Genomic DNA, 18,024 nt, shown 5'->3' with positions numbered 1-18,024 from the left:
ATTAGTGTTACAAGTGATGAAATACTAGTGCAAGCACATGAAACTGGAAAAAGTTAGAAACCCATATCACCATGTATTGGCAAGAATAGAAGACCAGTAGTGCCTGTCTACTGGTCAGAGTTCAATTTGTACCACCACAGTGGAAAACAATGTGACATTATTTATGAAAGATAAAGAACCCATACTGTGTACCTGACAATTCTGTTCTTAGAATCTCATACACACAATGATTCACTTACAAATAAGTTCATAGTAGCTGTATTTAGTTAGAGTAGACTGAGCTATGGTAACAAGGAGACAGAAAAAATAATCAGTGGTGAGGACAAAATTCTGATGACTTTTCATACTCTTGAGACACTTTCTAAAAGGCCTGGGGGAGCATCTACAAACATTAATCATGCCATAGTAGATGGCCTTGGCCTTGGCCCACTGATTATGGGATGTTCCCTACCTCCTGTCCCTGACATAACATTTTATGATACTCAGTAAAGCTTTCTTATCTCTGTTTAAATAAAATATAGCATTCTTTTGCTGACTCTAAGCCTTTTGGAGAAAAAGGCTTGTGTTTTTGACCAATTACTAACCCTTAAATTTCTAAACCCATCTATAACCTACAAGCCCATGCTTCCAGATTTTCCAACTTTTTGTTCTAGCCAATACTAGGACTCCTTATGCTGATTTGCAGCTTTGTCTGTGTCATTTGCTGTCAGAACTAAATAAAAAGAAGCACTGCATCTAAACACCCCAGAAAATACTTTTATGTTTTCATAGGCCTGGTCACTCAATTTCATGTATAAAATAAACCGTTTCAATTATTTTCCATGGAGCCTTGGTTATTTCCATCAACAATGGCTTAAACCACAAGAAGTGTATTTCTTTCTCTTGTAACAGTCTAGAGTGAAGGTTCAAACTGCTAGCAATTCTGCTCCGAAGAATGATGTCTCTGCCATCTTATGTGCCTTCCCAGGTCACTTTTGGGCATTGCAGTAACACAGGAGTCAACAAACTGGTCCACAGGCCACATGTGACCCAGGGCTTGTTTTTATAAATGAAGTTTTATTGGGACACAGCTTCATCTCTTTGTTTATGAATTGTCTGTAACTGCTTTCATGCTATAACAGCAGAGTTGAATAGTTGTGAGCTGTATGTCCCAAAAAATCTAATATATTTACTCTCTGGCCCCTTACAGTAAATTTTTGTTGGCCCTGCCATGTTAGGTCATCAAGGAGCAAGAAAAATATGAAAGAGTTCACAGGGAAAGTTTTATACAATAGGCATAGCATGACACATGTAATGCCCACTGGTTTTTCATCTAAACATGCATAATTGCAAGGAGAATTGGGAAATAAAACCTAACTGCATACTCAGAAAGAGCACCTGAAAGCCTCTGCCCTAGCAATATTCTCTTTTTTAAAAGAATTATTTATTTTATTTATTTTTGTTATTATTTTTAAAATTGCTATAAAGCACACATACTCGCCAGAGAGATAGAGAGAGAGGGAAAGTGAGAAAGTAAGCTGCCAGGTCCAAGACTCAAACCGCAGTCAGCTCTGTGGGAGTCCAGCAACTTAGCCATGTTGCCTGCTGGCCCCGAGAGCAGTATTCTTTACAATAGCCTTACACCAGAAATATTTCAAATCTAATAATAGCAGCATAGATTACATACCATGAAATACTATATACCAAGAAAACAAACTGTAGTATCAAAATCATCAGCATAGATAAATCTCACAGATATAATACTGAGCAAAATGAGTTTCAAAAAGAATATATATATATATATATATATATATGATTATAATATTATATGTAATATATATTTTCTTCTGTAAACTAAGCTGAACATTATAGTATAGCTCAGCTATTTTTAAAAAATTTATTTTATTTATCATCATCATTATTACTTTTTAATTTGCTACAGGGTACACGCATTCATCAGAGAGATGAAAGAGTGAAAGCAAGTCACCAGGTCCGGGACTTGAACCATGGTCAGCCATGTGGGAGTCCAGTGTCTTAACCACTATGCCAACTACTGGCTCAAGCTCAGCTATTTTTAAAATGTGAAATAAAGAAAAGGCCCAGAAACAGAATTTTCTGAAACATTGAGGGCCGGGAAAAGTTATCTGATCATGAAATACTGATTGATGAATAGACAGGCATAGACCCAGCTGTATATAATTAGGACATAATCCAGTATATTCAATTGTGTATATGCAAAAGTATGTGTGTATGTGCAGTAATACAAACATTCACATATATTACATATATAAACATACTTTTTTATGTATGAAATTGATCAACCTAAATGATAATATTCTTATCAGCACTTTTATTTTCAAAAGTGGATATTGTCTGTATATGTGTGTGTATATACAGGGATATATAGTTTCATAATTATATATAATTATATATAATTGTTGGTTTACTTACTATTAAATCAAAAGTATAGAAAAAAGAAATGAATATAATTAAAAGGTAATATACAGCTTTCTGAAAATTAATATGGAACAAAGCTTAGAGAATTAAGAAAAATGCATAGAAATTTGACTAATACCTTAGTACAATCATTCTTAGGGGTTCTATACCCTTTCAGAATTGGATGAATGCTGTCATCCCTTTCCCCAGAAAAACAAATAAGCATATACATATACATATTGTTGTGCCTACAACCATGTGGGATTCACACATTCCTGAAGTAGATCCATGGATAGTAAAAGTTCCTGAACCCTCTGTTAAAAGTCCTTTTTTAAATTGTCCCCATAAAATGTTAGTTGTCATGGGGACCAGCAGATGGCATAATGGTTACATCACTGGACCCCTACCTAGTCGACCGTAGTTAACCAGAACTGACGACTTAAAACTCACACCAGGCACATGTGTGTGCATGCCCAGGATCCCAAGAAGAGAACTGAGGAGAAGGGATCACAGCATGGCCATCCCTCCTGGGCAGGGTGGGGAATGATTTCTTACTTTCTGTCTCTTTGTCTCTTTCTCTCCAGCAAGCGCACATGCCCGATAGCAAAAATCTCTCAAAAAAAAAAAGTTGTCACAACCAAAATCTGACAGAAGTATCACAACAGTAAGTCTAATGTTCAGGTCTTCTGTGACAGTGACTAAAAAGATATTTATATTCTCTTATTACCAGGCATTTCTTCTTCCCTTTAGCATCACCCACATAGCCTTTTCAGTTGTTTCTCCTCGTAACTGACCATCTTAATTTCCTCTCATGTCACCTAGGAGTCTACAGTTCTATTAGTAGTGAACTGCCTTACTTGCCTCCATTCTGTTTCACTTGATCCTGAATTCTACCACAAGGTTAATCTCTCCAAAGACAAGTTTGGTTTTTGATTGTTTTCAATGTTTTGTTTTATTTTTGAGGCCATCTAACATAATGGTTATGCATTTGCAGTAGGATCAGTCAAAGAGACCTTGATTGCACTCAAAACTCAGCTTTTCTCATACTAGCAGTGCAATCTTGGACATGCAACTTGACCTGTTCAGTTTCCGCTTACTTATCTATAAAATGAGGACAACAATGTAAATTAAAGAGTGTCGTAAGGATTAATGAGATAATGCATGTAATGTGATTTAAAGTGATTAGCAAGGTACAAGGACATAGTGCTGTTCAATAAATATTTCCTGAATAAATTAAATATATATCCTTGAGGTTTTTAATTTAATGCTTTGCTAATATAAATCTCTCTGCCTCAAACTTCATGATCCTCATTCCTTCCTAATCAAAATTTCAGCTCCTGCATCAAATCTTCCTTAATCTGATAGCCAGGTGTGATCTCTCCCTACTTCCTGATTCCTCACACTTTTCATATTGCTTATTACAGCAGTATAGTATAATGATGAATGATGAACACTCTCCAGTTGGACTGTCTGGTCACACATCCTAGCTGCTTTACCAACTAGCTTTGTTACCTTAGGCAGGTCATGTAAGTCCCCTGTGGTTTATCTTCCTTATCTGTGAATTTGAAAAAATAGTATCTATCACAAAGAGGTTTTATGGGGAAAAAATAATTTCTAAAAATAATTTCTAAAAATCATTCCAGAGGGGGATAGAAGCAGACCCAGGCAGGGAGCAAATGGGCGTGAGGAAACTTTCTGAGCAATGAAATACTCTAAAATTGTATTGTAAAAGTAAATATGTAAGTACTTTGAGAAAAAAAATAATCAACTAGTTTGTGGCCATGCTTTCATGGTATATGAACTTAATATTTGTCAAATGACAGTTAAAATGGATAAATTCTATGGTATTCAAACTATATCTATATAATGCCATTTAAAAGAAGGGGGAAGAGGATTAGAACACTTTGGTACATAGAAGCATACTATATGTGGTAACCATTATTATTAACTTTTACTGTCTTGATTACCTATGTTTCTTTTCAAGATTGTGAAAAGTGTCTCATTTCCTTACTCTCACTCCTCCCTTCCCTCCCTAAGGGAAGTCTCGGCTGAATCTTGGAACTGGCCTTGTCCATCGTTAGGTCCTCAGTAGATGTTCACTGACTGAATGTGCTCAATGGACTGATGGAGTTTAGGTTTTCTGTGGTTATATGCTGATTTGGGTTCAGGGTCCCACAGGTTTGTGTATGCAAAGAGAACTGAATTGTGCATTTAGGTAGCTGGTCTTTTATCTGAATCATAGAGAGCAGTTGATTTCAAAAGTATAGATTTTTTAATATCAAGGATAATACTGAGCATTTTGATGCTGATCTATACAGATATAAGACTCTGGCCTTCTCTAAACCTGATTTCTTTGGTCATACTTAAGCTATTGCCATTCTCTAGCCTTGGTATTTAAAGATCTGACATTTCCAACACTCCAAGTATCTTATCTTTGTGTTACTTGTTTTTTGTTTTTAAGAGGACCTACTCTTTTTTTTTTTTTTCCCAATTTTGCAAAGAGTGCATCCACTTGTCAGAGACAGGAAAGAGAGAGAGAGAACTTGAAAAAGTGAGAAAGTGCCCTCCATGGGGAATGGTAACACCACAATCCCTTAATCCCCTCTTCCATTTCTCCCTCCTTTCAGGAGGTGTTTCTCAAGCTTCTGGGTCCATGGACTCATACTGCCCAGCTGGCTGTGTGGAATCCAGCCTCCCATCATGCTATGGGCTGGCCCATCTTTGTGTTATTTGAATACTCACCCTTTCCTAAAAGGAAAAAAAAAAATGGATCTTCCCAAATATCACTCTTCCTCTGTTGCTGCTGCTTCTGTTCCCTGACCTCATCAGCCTAAAACATGTTGGGCACATGCTCCAGTGTTCAAGATTTGAAAGATGGAGAGCTGGAGGAAGGGAATGGCGGCACAACCAGACCCTGTGGAAGGTTCATTTTTCTTTCTTGCTCTCTTTCTCTCACTCTCAGGTGTGCATACCTGATCTATCATTAATAAATAAAGAAAATAAAAGATTTTTAAATTTGGTAAGAAGATCATACTTTGGTAAATATTTTATAAAAAAGAAGAAACAGAAAAACAAAGATATGTATTTTTGAAAGGTTCTGTCCTGTCATCCTTCTACCCCAGCCTCCCAATAAGCCAGAACTACAGATTCATACAGTCATACCCAATTTGTTCAACTTGACCCAGGAACTAAACTCAGGCCTCCCATACATAGAGTTTCCAGTCTCCCAAGAAAATATCACTATCTGTGCCCCATATTTTCTCAGCCCCAAATAAACTTCTCTAGCATCAGGACAAGTTTTCCAGGAGCCAGAAGAAAATTGTAAATGAGAGTCCTGTAGTCTTCCAAGATAAAGACATAATTTTTATTGCTTATAAAATAAAAATAAGTAATAACTATAATAGCAAATAGAACATGATGGGGCCAGGCTGTGTCACAATGGTTACACAGCTGGACTCACATGGAAAATATCTGGGGTTTGGCTCAGGACTTCCCTGAGCACCTCAGACAGGTGCACGTGACTGTGATTTGGGCCAGCTGAGACTGGGAATCAATCATAGAATGAGGATCCTGTTCAGGATACTCTCTCTCTCTCTCTCCCTCCTCCCACTTTCTCGCTCTCAGAAGAAATAAATGGATAAACTAAAAATAAATAAATAAATTCACATATAACAAAGACAAAACAAAACAAAAAGTCTTTTTATTTACACCACTTTTTAATGTAGCATCATGAAAAAGAAAAGTAACTTGTTAAGTATTGCTTGTTAGAAAGGAACGACTACCAGGACCAACAACCCATGGCCTGGTGGTTAACACAGCAGGATTCTATATGGCTGGCTGCGCAGTTTCAGTCCTGGACTTGGCAGCTTGAGAAATATGCCAGGAATGTAAGGATCGCCTTTGGGCATGCAATCGTTTCTCTTATTTTTCTCTCGTGCATGTGCACAAATATTCACGCCCTCTGGAAAATCACTTTAAAAAGGAAAAAAAAAGAGCAAAGGCCAAATCATCCAGTACTTTGGGAAGATAAACTATTGCTTAGAAACTTGTCTGCATCCTGAAATGAATAATTAGTTGAGCATCTCTTCCATGTAATATATTTTGGTCCAACGTGGAAACTCGTGTCTACCTCGAAAGATTTTTTGAGAACCAATATGAAGTAAAACATACTGGGATTGTCAATTCTATTAAAGAGAAAAAAAAGATCCTTTGTTAATGATATTCAAAAGAAGCAAAGCAATCTACCTTCTCAGGCATTTTTAAGGTAAACCCAGAGCAGCAGGAACATGGTAGGCAATTGGGTTAAAAACAAAATCTCTATTCAGTTATTGCACAAATATACTTTTTTGACATAAGGCATTGTGTATCTCTGTTGTTTATAAAAACCAAAACAATTCACTGAGTTTTCTCCATTTGCCATGGTTCCATTTCAGGTGAGTTGGGGAGCATAAATGGCCTTCTTTGAAGCTTGGGTATCCCTATGATGTCTAATATATTACTCAGGATGGAGTTTTCCATTTCCTTTTGTTGAATGCTAGATTATTTCCTTTATCATTCATACAGGGACAACAACAGAAGTTAGAAAAGATGCGTCAACATCTCCCATGCCAACAGAAAAGCAAAAGGAGCCTGTAACTACCGCCTCATCATCGTTCCAACACAGTGCCTCCCGGTAAGCTGCAGATTCTTGGTTTAGCATCTCCATATGAGAACATTTTTTTTAATGGTTTATTTAATAAATAATGAAAAAAATCTTAACAATTCTTAGTGACTCTTGCTGAGTAGTGAGGTCCTTATTTTGAAGCATCTAGATTTGGTTAGCTTAAACCACATGGAGTCCTTTTCTTTATACATTCACTTTCTTAACTGGTCCTGTAGATTGTCAAGGATTCACTTTCTTAATTGGTCCTGTAGATTGTCAAGGACTTCCATAGAAACACAAAGCTAATTCTGTCCTTCATCAGAAAATCTGCATAACAGCAAGTCCTTCCCAATTTATCACAGAATGGTTATACATATGGACTATAACTAACTGAATTAATTGACGTTGAAAATTATAGGGGCTTTTATACTAGTTAAAGTAATACTAACTTTTCTTTATACCAGAGACATTTGAAGAGTTAACCATTTTATTAGCTTTTCTGGAATCAGAGAAAGAAATACATATTTTTTTACTTTCTCATATTTGGGGCCAGCAGGTGGCATAGTGGTTGAGGCACGAGATTCCCACCTGGCCGACCCCAGTTTTAAGTCCTGGACCAGGTGGCTTGAAAGTCACACCACACGCTTTTGCATCCATGCCCAAAATCCCAAGGGGAAAATGGAGGAAAACGGATTGCAGCATAGCCAATCTCCCCTTGGGAGTAATTTCTTACTTTTTTGTCTCTCTGTCTCTCTGTCAAGAATACGCACCTTATAGCAAAAAACAAACAAACAAACAAAAAAACCTCTCTCAAAAAAAGAATTCTCAATTCTCATACTTAATGAGCCAACTCTCATACTGTACATCTGTACATTTAAGGCTGAGTATATAAATATCAAAGGGCTTGGTTTATTGTTTGTTTGGTGATATGACAGGGTTTTTGTTTGTTTGTTTTTTTGTTTTTTTAGAAGTTTTTGCTATAGGGCGCATGCGCTCACCATACAGAAAGAGACAGAGAGACAGAAAGCGAGAAATCACCCCCCAGGGGGGATGGTCACGCCGCAATCCCTTCTTCTCCGTTCTCCCCTCAGGATCTTGGGCACGCACGCACACGTGCCCGGCATGAGTTTAAGCCACCAGGTCCAGGACGCGAACCGCGGTCGACTACGTGGGAGTCCAGCGGCATAGCCATTACGTTAACTGCTGGTCCCAATGATATGACAGGTTTTGAGCACTTAAATTTCTAACATCAGATCAAATAAATTTAGATTTTAAGACTTAATTTGTAGTTGATTCAAAGTCCATTGCTTTTGCAAAGTAGAAATGACCAAGTTGTTGGTCTTAAGTCTGAAGATTTTAAAGATATACTCTAAAATTTATTTTTGGGGTGTGAGGTCATTTCAAAAGGGAGAGAAGCATTATCTCCTCTCCTCTGAAAAGCTGTATTCTGACCCTCTGCCTATAGAAATACTGTCCCACGGAAACCAAGCTTAGGCATCCTCAAGAGCAAGTGTTCATTGTGTGGTGACTCATCATTGTGCCTTATTTTGGAGCTAGAACACTAAAGACCTTAAAGCAATGTTGAGAAATGACTCTAACACAGAAGATAATAATACTGGCCACCATCTGTTAATTATCTGTATATGCCCAGCACCATGCCAAGCCCTTTATATTGCATTATCTGATTTGATCTTTACAGTCTTATGAGTGGTACTGTCATTTCCATTTTAAAGATTAGGAAACTAAGGCTCAACGAAGTTGAGTGACTTGTCTAAACTCACATAGCTAATAAGAGGGAGAGACAACATTTTTGACCCACAGCTCATAATCTGTTGTAATAGGTCATCCGGAAAGTCATAATGCATTTTTCTATGCAAAGATACATCAGAGATTTCCTTAAAACCCAATAGTAGTTGACAGTGACAGCCTCCCTATTTTGGAATCTAACCACAGTACACAGAGAATTTAACCAGCTTACAACATTCTTTCTCTATTTCTCCTTTAAAAAGTAATAATAAATTAAATAAATAAGTGTGTGTGTGTGTGTGTGTGTGTGTGTGTGTGTGTGTATTTTGCCTAAGTCCCACAATGAGTTGTGGTTCTGAAATGTTGATGAGACTTCCTCTTTGGACCACTTAACATAAAGACTAAAAGCTTGTGTTGCAAACCAGGCCTAAGCCCTAACTTACCTTGAGGGATTTGTTTAGAGGAGTTAGAAAAAGATCTGCATCTTCAATCTTAGTGAATTTTCCTATTGTTGAAGATTAAAATGAGATCTTAAATACCACATTAGTGTGGCTTTGATGGTTGCATTTCAGTTTACACAGAAGCATGAAAAAGAAGTATAGAATGTTTCCCCAATAAGGGCCTTATAAAACATCCTCTGCACACAATTTCTGAATGAACCATATCAATGTTGTACAGTTTTACAGACCCAGGTTAAAATTTCTGTGAACAGTCATATTCATGGATCTTGAATACTGTAGGTCAGCTATATAGAGACTTTAAGAAGCTTCTGAAATACTGAGCATTTTGCTAAATAAAACAATGTGTAACACACCAGATTTTATCCTTAGAAGTGCATGATGGCATAGTATACGTCTATTATACAAAGTGCAGAGTTGAAAAACAGATTCAGTTCTATGAAAATCAGTTACCAGGAAGGCACAGTGGTTGCTTTTCAAACTTCAGAATCAGGATTATTAGAATTTTTTTTTCTTTCAAAGTGTAGAAAAGGCATTTTTTTATACACTATTTTTCGGTCACGTGCAAACACTAAATGCAGAAAAAAGCCTATTTTTCTTCATCTTAACACACCTTTGAAAATACTGAAGAGAACAGCAATAAAACCTTTCCTTTTCCTGTGCACCCCAAATTTGAAGAATAAGAGAGACAGATGCCAGTAGGAAACAGTCTCTCCTTTGTTCTCTGAAAACACCTAGAAGACTCTCATATTGGCCCATGGGCAGGTGAAAAAATCAGGTGTGGCAAAATTATCTTCCTCATTCACAGTGTAGTTTGTTAATTGTTCTCTCTGTTGGCTGTCAATATAATGTGAAATTTTTATTCCCCATTCAAGATGGGAAAAGTTGTGGCTTAAAATGTTAACATTTGCATTTTTATTTGTTGATTTATTTAAAGGACAGCCTCTCCTACAGCAATCCATCACTTGGTGACACCCCAAATATGAATAATGTATTGTAGACTTGCAGTTACAATGTGTAATAAGTGCTAGAGACAGTAAAGGAATGTTAACTATGTTGCAAATGTAATATTTATCGACTCATAAAGTTTATTGCTTTCGAGGTTCAATAATACTGACCATAAGACATTAATATCACTTATCCTGATTTTAGCTGGGCACCTTTGTATGTAGAAATATTCATCTATCTCATGCTAACAAAATAAATATGTAATTTACAGCACAAGCAAAGAGTTTTCTGTGCTGAGAGCTGCAGTGCTTCTTTCTCTCCACTTCTCTTGGCTTCCAGCACTGATCACACAGCCCTGAGCTGTCTGAGGAAATAAGCCCAGTGGCCACCTCAGTACAAGACGGCGATGGCATTGAACTGGTGCCATTCATTTCAGCTTGGCTGGAACAGGACAGACAACACCACACAGACCATTTCACAAGAGAGTTCTGGAGGGGCTTTTCTCTTTGCCATTCTGAATACCTAGTGGGTAGGTCAACCTTGGCTCTGAAAGAAAGTTGAATAAATACCTTTCCTTCCATGAGATGGAATCAATTTATCAATTCTACTTGATCCTCTGTTCTCCAGTGTGAAGCCAGAGCTGAGTAGGTTACCATTTGCTTCTCAAATGAATATGTTATGAGCACAAATGTTTCTGGTAATTAACCATTTCGTGCCTTCCAGAATTAGATGTGTCCATTGCCAACAATAAAGATCACACAGGATGTATCTAGCACCCAGAGCAAAAGAAGTAATGTTAATTAGCAACCATCAACTGTAATTGTCATCCCCATTAAGATGCAGAATTATGTATTTCTTCGTTATAAATAACCTTTCTAATTGTACTTGATGTATGCCAATTTAATCAAAAAGTATACTTGCAACAGGCAGATATTTGCATTAATGTAACTTTGGATAGTCAAGTCTGATCTGAAATTTGACTGGCGGAAAAAAAGGTCTATTACAGCTGTATATCCTTTATATGTTGGTGTCTTTTTCTGTTTAGATATGTAGATCTGATTCATTTTATATTAAAATAAGGATAGGATCTTCTGGGATTGTTCATTGCAACAGAAGTTTTGTCACTGGTTTTAAACCAGTTTTAAACACTGGTTGAGCTTCTATTTTTCATTCATACGGCAGTGCAATGATGATTGCTCCAGACTGAAAACTGAGACAAACAGCAGGGGTACAGTGGAAAGATTAAATTCTCAGTCCCTGAAGTAAAAGGTTACTAGTTCTCTGTTTTGTGATACGTAAGAGTTGCTGCTGCTCCCCACCACCTTCTTTTTGTGTGTGAAATATGAGCAGAGAGGCAAATCTCACCCAGACATGCCCTGCTAGTGAATTTTTAGAACCAGAATGAGTTTTAGCCTATTTCTAGGAAGTAGAAGTATTTGCCTCTCTAGATTTTTCTTTCTTTTTTCCAGTAAGTTTTTGGTTTTGAAGGTTTTCTTTTCTTTTAGTTTGTTTCTTTTTGAATTGTTGAGGTGGGATCGATTTTGTGGAGCTTGTTTTTTTCTAGAAGGGACTTAAGAACTTTTGTCTTTTGCTGTCAAACCATATGCTTAATATGTTCCCCAACATTATTGCACATTTACGTCTTGCTCAACTTTCCATGGTAGTCACCTGTGCACAGCTGTGCTTCTGAGGCAACTGTTGGCACACAGCTGACTAAAAGATGTCTTGTAAGGACCTTTGCCCGTAAGGCTAAGATCCAGGGACCAGGCTTAAAAGTTTTGAGAACCCCAAACCACACTCAACCAAACCCAGACTGGAAGGGATTATTCTCTCTGTCTTGAAGACAGTATTTATTTATCTTTATTTTTACCATAAGTAACTTGACATGAAAATTCAGTTATTTTCAGCTCCAAATATGATGCCATAGCTTTTAAGGGACTAGAATAACTGATGGTGTTTTGGTTCTTTGCTGTGCTATGAAAGGGAACAAACGTTTCTGCATTTGCCCCTCTTTGTTCTCTGTGGATTATAAACCGTGGCTTTAGCCTCTGGGTGGTTTGGTACTGTTTAGTTTCCAGCATCACATTGCCAGTAACCATTTCCATTGACAAGAAGAGAAAATCGTATGAATGCACCCTTCCAGTTGTAACAGTGAGCTATTTTATTTTAGCAACAAAATTCTAGATTGACAGCTGCCAGGGGATTCAAAACCTACATAAGAAATATATCTTTATTATACTAGCAACAAAAATATAAAACTGAATGTTATAGTTACTTGTTAACATCTCATAGTACTTTAGAATGCTTTTGTTTATTTGTTTGTTTGTTTTTTAGAGACAGGATCTTGCTGTGTTGACCAGGCTGACCTTGAACTCATGACCCTCTTGCTTTAGCTTCCCGAGTAGTTCAGGTTATACGTGCATACCCACTGTGCACAGCCAGGATGCTTTTAATATTCATTATTTCACTTAAATTATACCAAAACCCTGTATGCAAGTAGTAGTAGTATTTCATTTTATATGAAAAAATGAGAACTGAGACTGAGTAACTGGCCAAGTCCACATAGTAAGGAGGCAAAGAAGAAGACTTGAATGCAGCTTTTCTGATCCCATGTCTCAGGGTTGTTTTTTTCCGCCATTTTTCCACACCATCTGAAACCTGAATTTCGTTCTGAAGTACAGGCACTGAGCTGATAAAATTCTTTTTTTTTTAAGGAATTATTTTATTAAACTTTATTTACTTATTTTAATTTAACCAGGGAGAGACAGAGTGAGTGAGAGAGAGAGAGAGACAGTGAGAGAGAGAAAGCAAGCTGTCAGGTCCGGAACTCAAACCATGGTTGGCCATGAGGGAGTCCAGCGTCTTTAATCACCATGCCACCTACCGGCCCAGAGCTGATAAAATTCTGGTTTAGGATAAGAATCAGATAAACTTAGCTTAAGTATTGAAATTTGTTTTTGTAACTTTATAGAAAGAACGTAGTCATAATAGAAAAGTGGAGTACTGTGGTTCAGTTATGCACAATAGCAACACTTACTTGTGTTTGTTCCCAGAAGCCTAAGCATAACACAGTCTCTTTTTTAACCAGACTTTTTTCTCACCTATACATTTATTATTCATTAAATGCCTGTTATGGATCAAGTATTGTGTTGAGCACATAACAGATATATCCATCTATATTATATATTCATACAAATTACACATTATTGTAAAAACATTTTAATGACTATTAAAGCAGAGTTTTAAAAATATTAGGTAGAATGTCTTCTCACATTTTTCAAAATGATTTCCTAAAATTTTCATCACAGGGGTGAGAACTATCATTTTAGCTTTATCTGCTCTCAGAGTAACAGTATACATACTACATGCAAAGTAGACTTCACTATCACTTTTCCATTTTGAGTACAGTGGTCCCTCCTTATCTTCAGGAGATATGTTTCAAGACCCCCAATAGATGTCCAAAACCACTGATAGCACCATACTCTATATATATAATGTGTTTTTTCCTAAACACACATACCCATGATAAAGCTTAACTTATAAATTAGGCACAATAGGAAATTAAGAACAATAATAATAAAATAGATCAATTAAAATAATATACTGTAATGAAAGTTATGTGAATGTGTTTTCTCTTTCAAAATATTTCATTTTACTGTAATTTTTGGACCACGGGTAATTGAAACCATAGAAGGTGAAATCACAGGTTGTGGGAGTTGGGGGGGAGACACTACTGTATATTGTATTTAACAAAAACAAAACCTAATGAAATCTTGCACATAAATTGATGACAGTTAAAATAATCTGAAAAGAGTTTTTTAGAAAAGAATTTTAATTTAGAAGAGAATGTGTTGAATATGTAAAATACAAAGTTATAAATATTCCAGTCTTCCATGTTTAACAGGAAAGCTAAAAAGCCCAGCCATTCAAAGGGTTTTCATTCAGCTGGGTTGATACCTTGGAATTCCCTGCCAGTAGCTACTTGTCACCAAGCACAGATGAAAGCATGGAAATTCTTCTGTGTTTGATGAAAAGATACTGTTTTTAGTTAAGCAGTGATGTTGAATTGATACTGTAATTCCCACTGGTAAAACTTATTAATATAATCATATATTCCTCTTACACACACTGGTATATAGAGTGTGTAACTTAGGAAAACAGAAACAAATACGCTAAGTGGATATACTAGAGATGTAACATAATTCCAAACAGTGAATTTAGTATGAGAAGCATGTCGAGACATTCTTATACTAGGAAGAATATACTTGGAAAAATATGTTATGTCAGTTTATATTTACTAGCCACCTAGTTAGAATTCTAGTCTTTGGCTTTAGGAAATCTTTATAAAGGCCTGAATTCTGGGTTAAGAGATTACATAAGGTATTTTATTTTCATGCTTTTCTGTATTCATATGATCTAGTTGCATAATTTAAAAAACAATGTTTGAAAAGAAAACAAAGGAATGCATTGGTAGGAAGCCAACCCATTTTATGATTTTATACTCAGTAGTTCCAAGTAGTTGCAAAAACCCTAAGATTACCCTTGGCACATAGGACATAAATATCTTCTTTGTCAACCCAGCAATAGGTAAGGATTATGTTTCCTTGGTGTGTCATCTCCAGGGTACTGAACTCTGAAAACTGCTATGATTAGTGACATCTGTTCAGTATTGCCAGTTTCTGCTATCATTTCACAGGTTTTAGCCTCATGAACTGCTGTTGCAGAGCTGTTCATTTGATCCAAGGTCATCAAATTCCCTTAACTTCAAGAAACATTTGTTGAATGTCTCATACTGTATTAGGTACTTTAATACGTTTATAAAAATTATTTTATATATGTTACCTAACGTAATCCTTACAGTCACAAGAAAATAAAGCTCCAAGAGGCAATTATAGAAAAAAATAAGATCCTAGGTGTAATTATAGCACCTGGGTTTATAGGCCTAGGTTTAAACGCTAGCTATGTGGTTTTGAGCAAATAATTTAATTTAATCTATAAAATGGGAATCATCATATCTCCCTCATAGACACACCATGATGATTAAGCAAGATAGTTTATATAAAGTACTTAACACAGTCTGGTATGTGGTTAAGTGCTCCATAAACAGTAGTTGTCATCGGAACTTCCTAAGATCACTTAGGCAATAAGGAACAGAGCTAGGACTTGGACCTTACTCTGTGATTCCAAGCTGTATGTGTGTTCTCTAACAAAAGGTTAGAGATAAATTTGGGTTCATTTCAGAGGTGAGCGACTGAGTGTGTGTGTGTGTGTGTGTGTGTGTGTGTGTGTGTGTGTTCATATTGACCCTCATATATCCATGCCTATTTCTTTACCTCTCTAAGCCCAGTTCTTCATATCAAAATAAGAATATTAGTAACTATGTGGGAGGAGAGTAAGAAATGGCAGCGGGTGAGAGGGAGGAAGTCAGGAGGAAAAGAAACAAAATATATAAGAAACAAGAATTGGAAAATTATTTGTTGAAGATAACATGTATGAAAAAATCTTTGAGCCAATATACAGTGTATTCTGGATGGTAAAACTCATTTTGTATGCTGCAATGATATATAGTGAATGAATGGAAAATAAATAAATTTTTAAAAAAGAATATTAGTTACTGCATTATAAATTTGCTCAGAGGATTAAATGTGACTAAGTATGCAAAGCCTTTACCTTGATACTTGGCCATATCAGGCACTCAGTGTTAGCTTTCTTCTCTGTGCTCTGGGAAATAAGACTTGTTCAGGCATCTTGAACTGTGTGTGTGGATGACACCAGCCCCTGTGGCAAATATCCTGAGTGACAGTGTCTCTGCAGAGAAGTAGCTTAGAAGCAAACAGAAATAACCGTGCATTCCAAGGTTTTCTTTATGCAATGTTGGCAGATTTTTCTAATGTCTTGTGATGCCCCTTCCATTTGTTTTTCTTCTAAATGGAGTAAAATTCTTGGCTGGATGATAGGGTTAAGATTTAATTTTAAGATTTTATGTTCCTAAGGCATCTATTTCTAGGGTCACTCAATACCTCACTGAAGTTAATAATAATGAATTTCATCCTCATAATTAGCCCTTTATAAAGATTCTGAAAGTGTTTAATTTCTTTTAAAGTTTTTTTTATTTAAGAAAGAGAAAAAAAAGAGGGAAAGACAAAAAGAGACAGGAGGAAAGAGATATTAGACAAGGTCTGTCTGTGTTACAGTCCTCTTGCCCCAGGCTCCTAGCTACCTAGAACTACACACATGCACCATTATATCAGGACTGTTTAGTGGGGCTAAGAATTGAAACCAAAAAAGAAACAATAATTAGAGTGAATCAACATCCCTCAGAATTGGAGAATATATTTGTAGACGATGCCTCAGATAAGGGACTGATAACCAGAATATAAAAGGAACTCAAGCAGCTCATCCAATTAAAAGATGGGCAAATGAGCTGAACAGACAACTCTCTAAGAAAGATGTACAGGGGCCAGCAGTTGGCATAATGACTATGTTGCTGGACTCCCATATAGTCAACCACGGTTCCTGGACCTGGTGATTTAAACTCACGCCGGGCGCATGTGCGTGCGTGCCCAAGATCCTGAGGGGAGAATGGAGGAAAAGGGATTGCGGCGTGACCATCCCCCCTGGGGGGTGATTTTTCGCTTTCTGTCTCTCTGTCTCTGACTTTCTGGCGAGCACACAGCTCTATAGCAAAAACCTCTCAAAAAAAAAAAAATGTACAGCCAAAAACCATATGAAAAAATACTCAACATTTCTTATCATAAGGGAGATGCAAATCAAAAGCACAATGAGATACCACCTAACCCCAGTCAGAATGGTGAAGATTTAAAAAATAAAGAATGATAAGTGCTGGCAGGGCTGTGGAGAAAAGAGAACTCTTTTGCACTGTTGGGAATGTAAATTAGTACAGCCACTGTGAACAGTATGGAGATTTCTCAAAGACCTACAAATTGCTTTCTGCCATGGATGCTGCCAGGGAAGCATCATTGAATTCTCTCTTTCCACTGCCGTCATGTCAGAGTCTCCCAAAGAGCTGGAACAGCTGCGGAAACTCTTTATCAGAGGGTTGAGCTTTGAAACAACGGATGAGAGCCTGAGGAGCCATTTTGAGCAAAATGGGGAACGCTCACAGACTGCGTGGTAATGCGAGATCCAAACACTGAGCGCTCCAGGGGCTTTGGGTTTGTCACGTAGGCCACTGTGGAGGAGGTGGATGCAGCCATGAAGGCAAGGCCACACAAGGTGGATGGAAGAGTTGTGGAACCAAAGAGGGTTGTCTCAAGAGAAGATTCTCAAAGACCGGGTGCCCCCTTAACCGTGAAAAAGATATTGGTTGGTGGCATTAAAGAAGACACTGAAGAACATCACCTAAGAGATTATTTTGAACAATATGGTAAAATTGAAGTGATTGAAATTATGACTGACCGAGGCAGTGGCAAGAAGAGGGGCTTTGCTTTTGTAACCTTTGATGGTCATTACTCTGTGGATAAGATTGTCATTCAGAAACACCATACTGTGAATGGCCACAAATGTGAAGTGAGGAAAGCCCTGTCCAAACAAGAAATGGCTACTGCTTCCTCCAGCCCTAGAGGTCGAAGTGGAAACTTCAGTGGTGGTCGAGGAAGTGGTTTTGGTGGTAATGATAACTTTGGTCATGGAGGAAACTTCAGTGGTCATGGTGGCTTTGGTGGCAGCCATGGTGGTGGCAGATATGGTGGAAGTGGGGATGGCTATAATGGATTTGGTAATGATGGTGGTTATAGAGAAAGTGTCCCTGGTTACTCTGGAGGAAGCAGAGGCTATGGAAGTGGTGGACAGGGT

General features: G+C 37.2%; 1 protein-coding gene and 1 pseudogene across 4 annotated transcripts in view; both read left to right on the top strand.

Moving 5' to 3' along the window:
• The window catches only part of KIAA1328 (KIAA1328 ortholog), a 283,315-nt gene that overhangs the window by 228,129 nt on the left and 37,162 nt on the right, over window positions 1-18,024 (top strand). For all 4 annotated transcript variants that reach the window (XM_027765941.1, XM_027765940.1, XM_027765939.1 and 1 more), the window contains one exon: window positions 6,979-7,087. In XM_027765941.1, coding sequence (XP_027621742.1) covers window positions 6,979-7,087 — 109 coding nt within the window. The remainder of the gene's footprint in view (window positions 1-6,978; window positions 7,088-18,024) is intronic.
• The window catches only part of LOC106736428 (heterogeneous nuclear ribonucleoprotein A1 pseudogene), a 1,105-nt pseudogene continuing 296 nt past the window's right edge, over window positions 17,216-18,024 (top strand).

This window comes from Tupaia chinensis, unplaced genomic scaffold, assembly GCF_000334495.1.
Source record: "Tupaia chinensis unplaced genomic scaffold, TupChi_1.0 Scaffold139952_1, whole genome shotgun sequence".
Lineage (NCBI taxonomy): Eukaryota > Metazoa > Chordata > Mammalia > Scandentia > Tupaiidae > Tupaia > Tupaia belangeri.
Note: the sequence above shows the minus strand (reverse complement) of the source record. Positions and strands in the feature narration are given on the sequence as shown.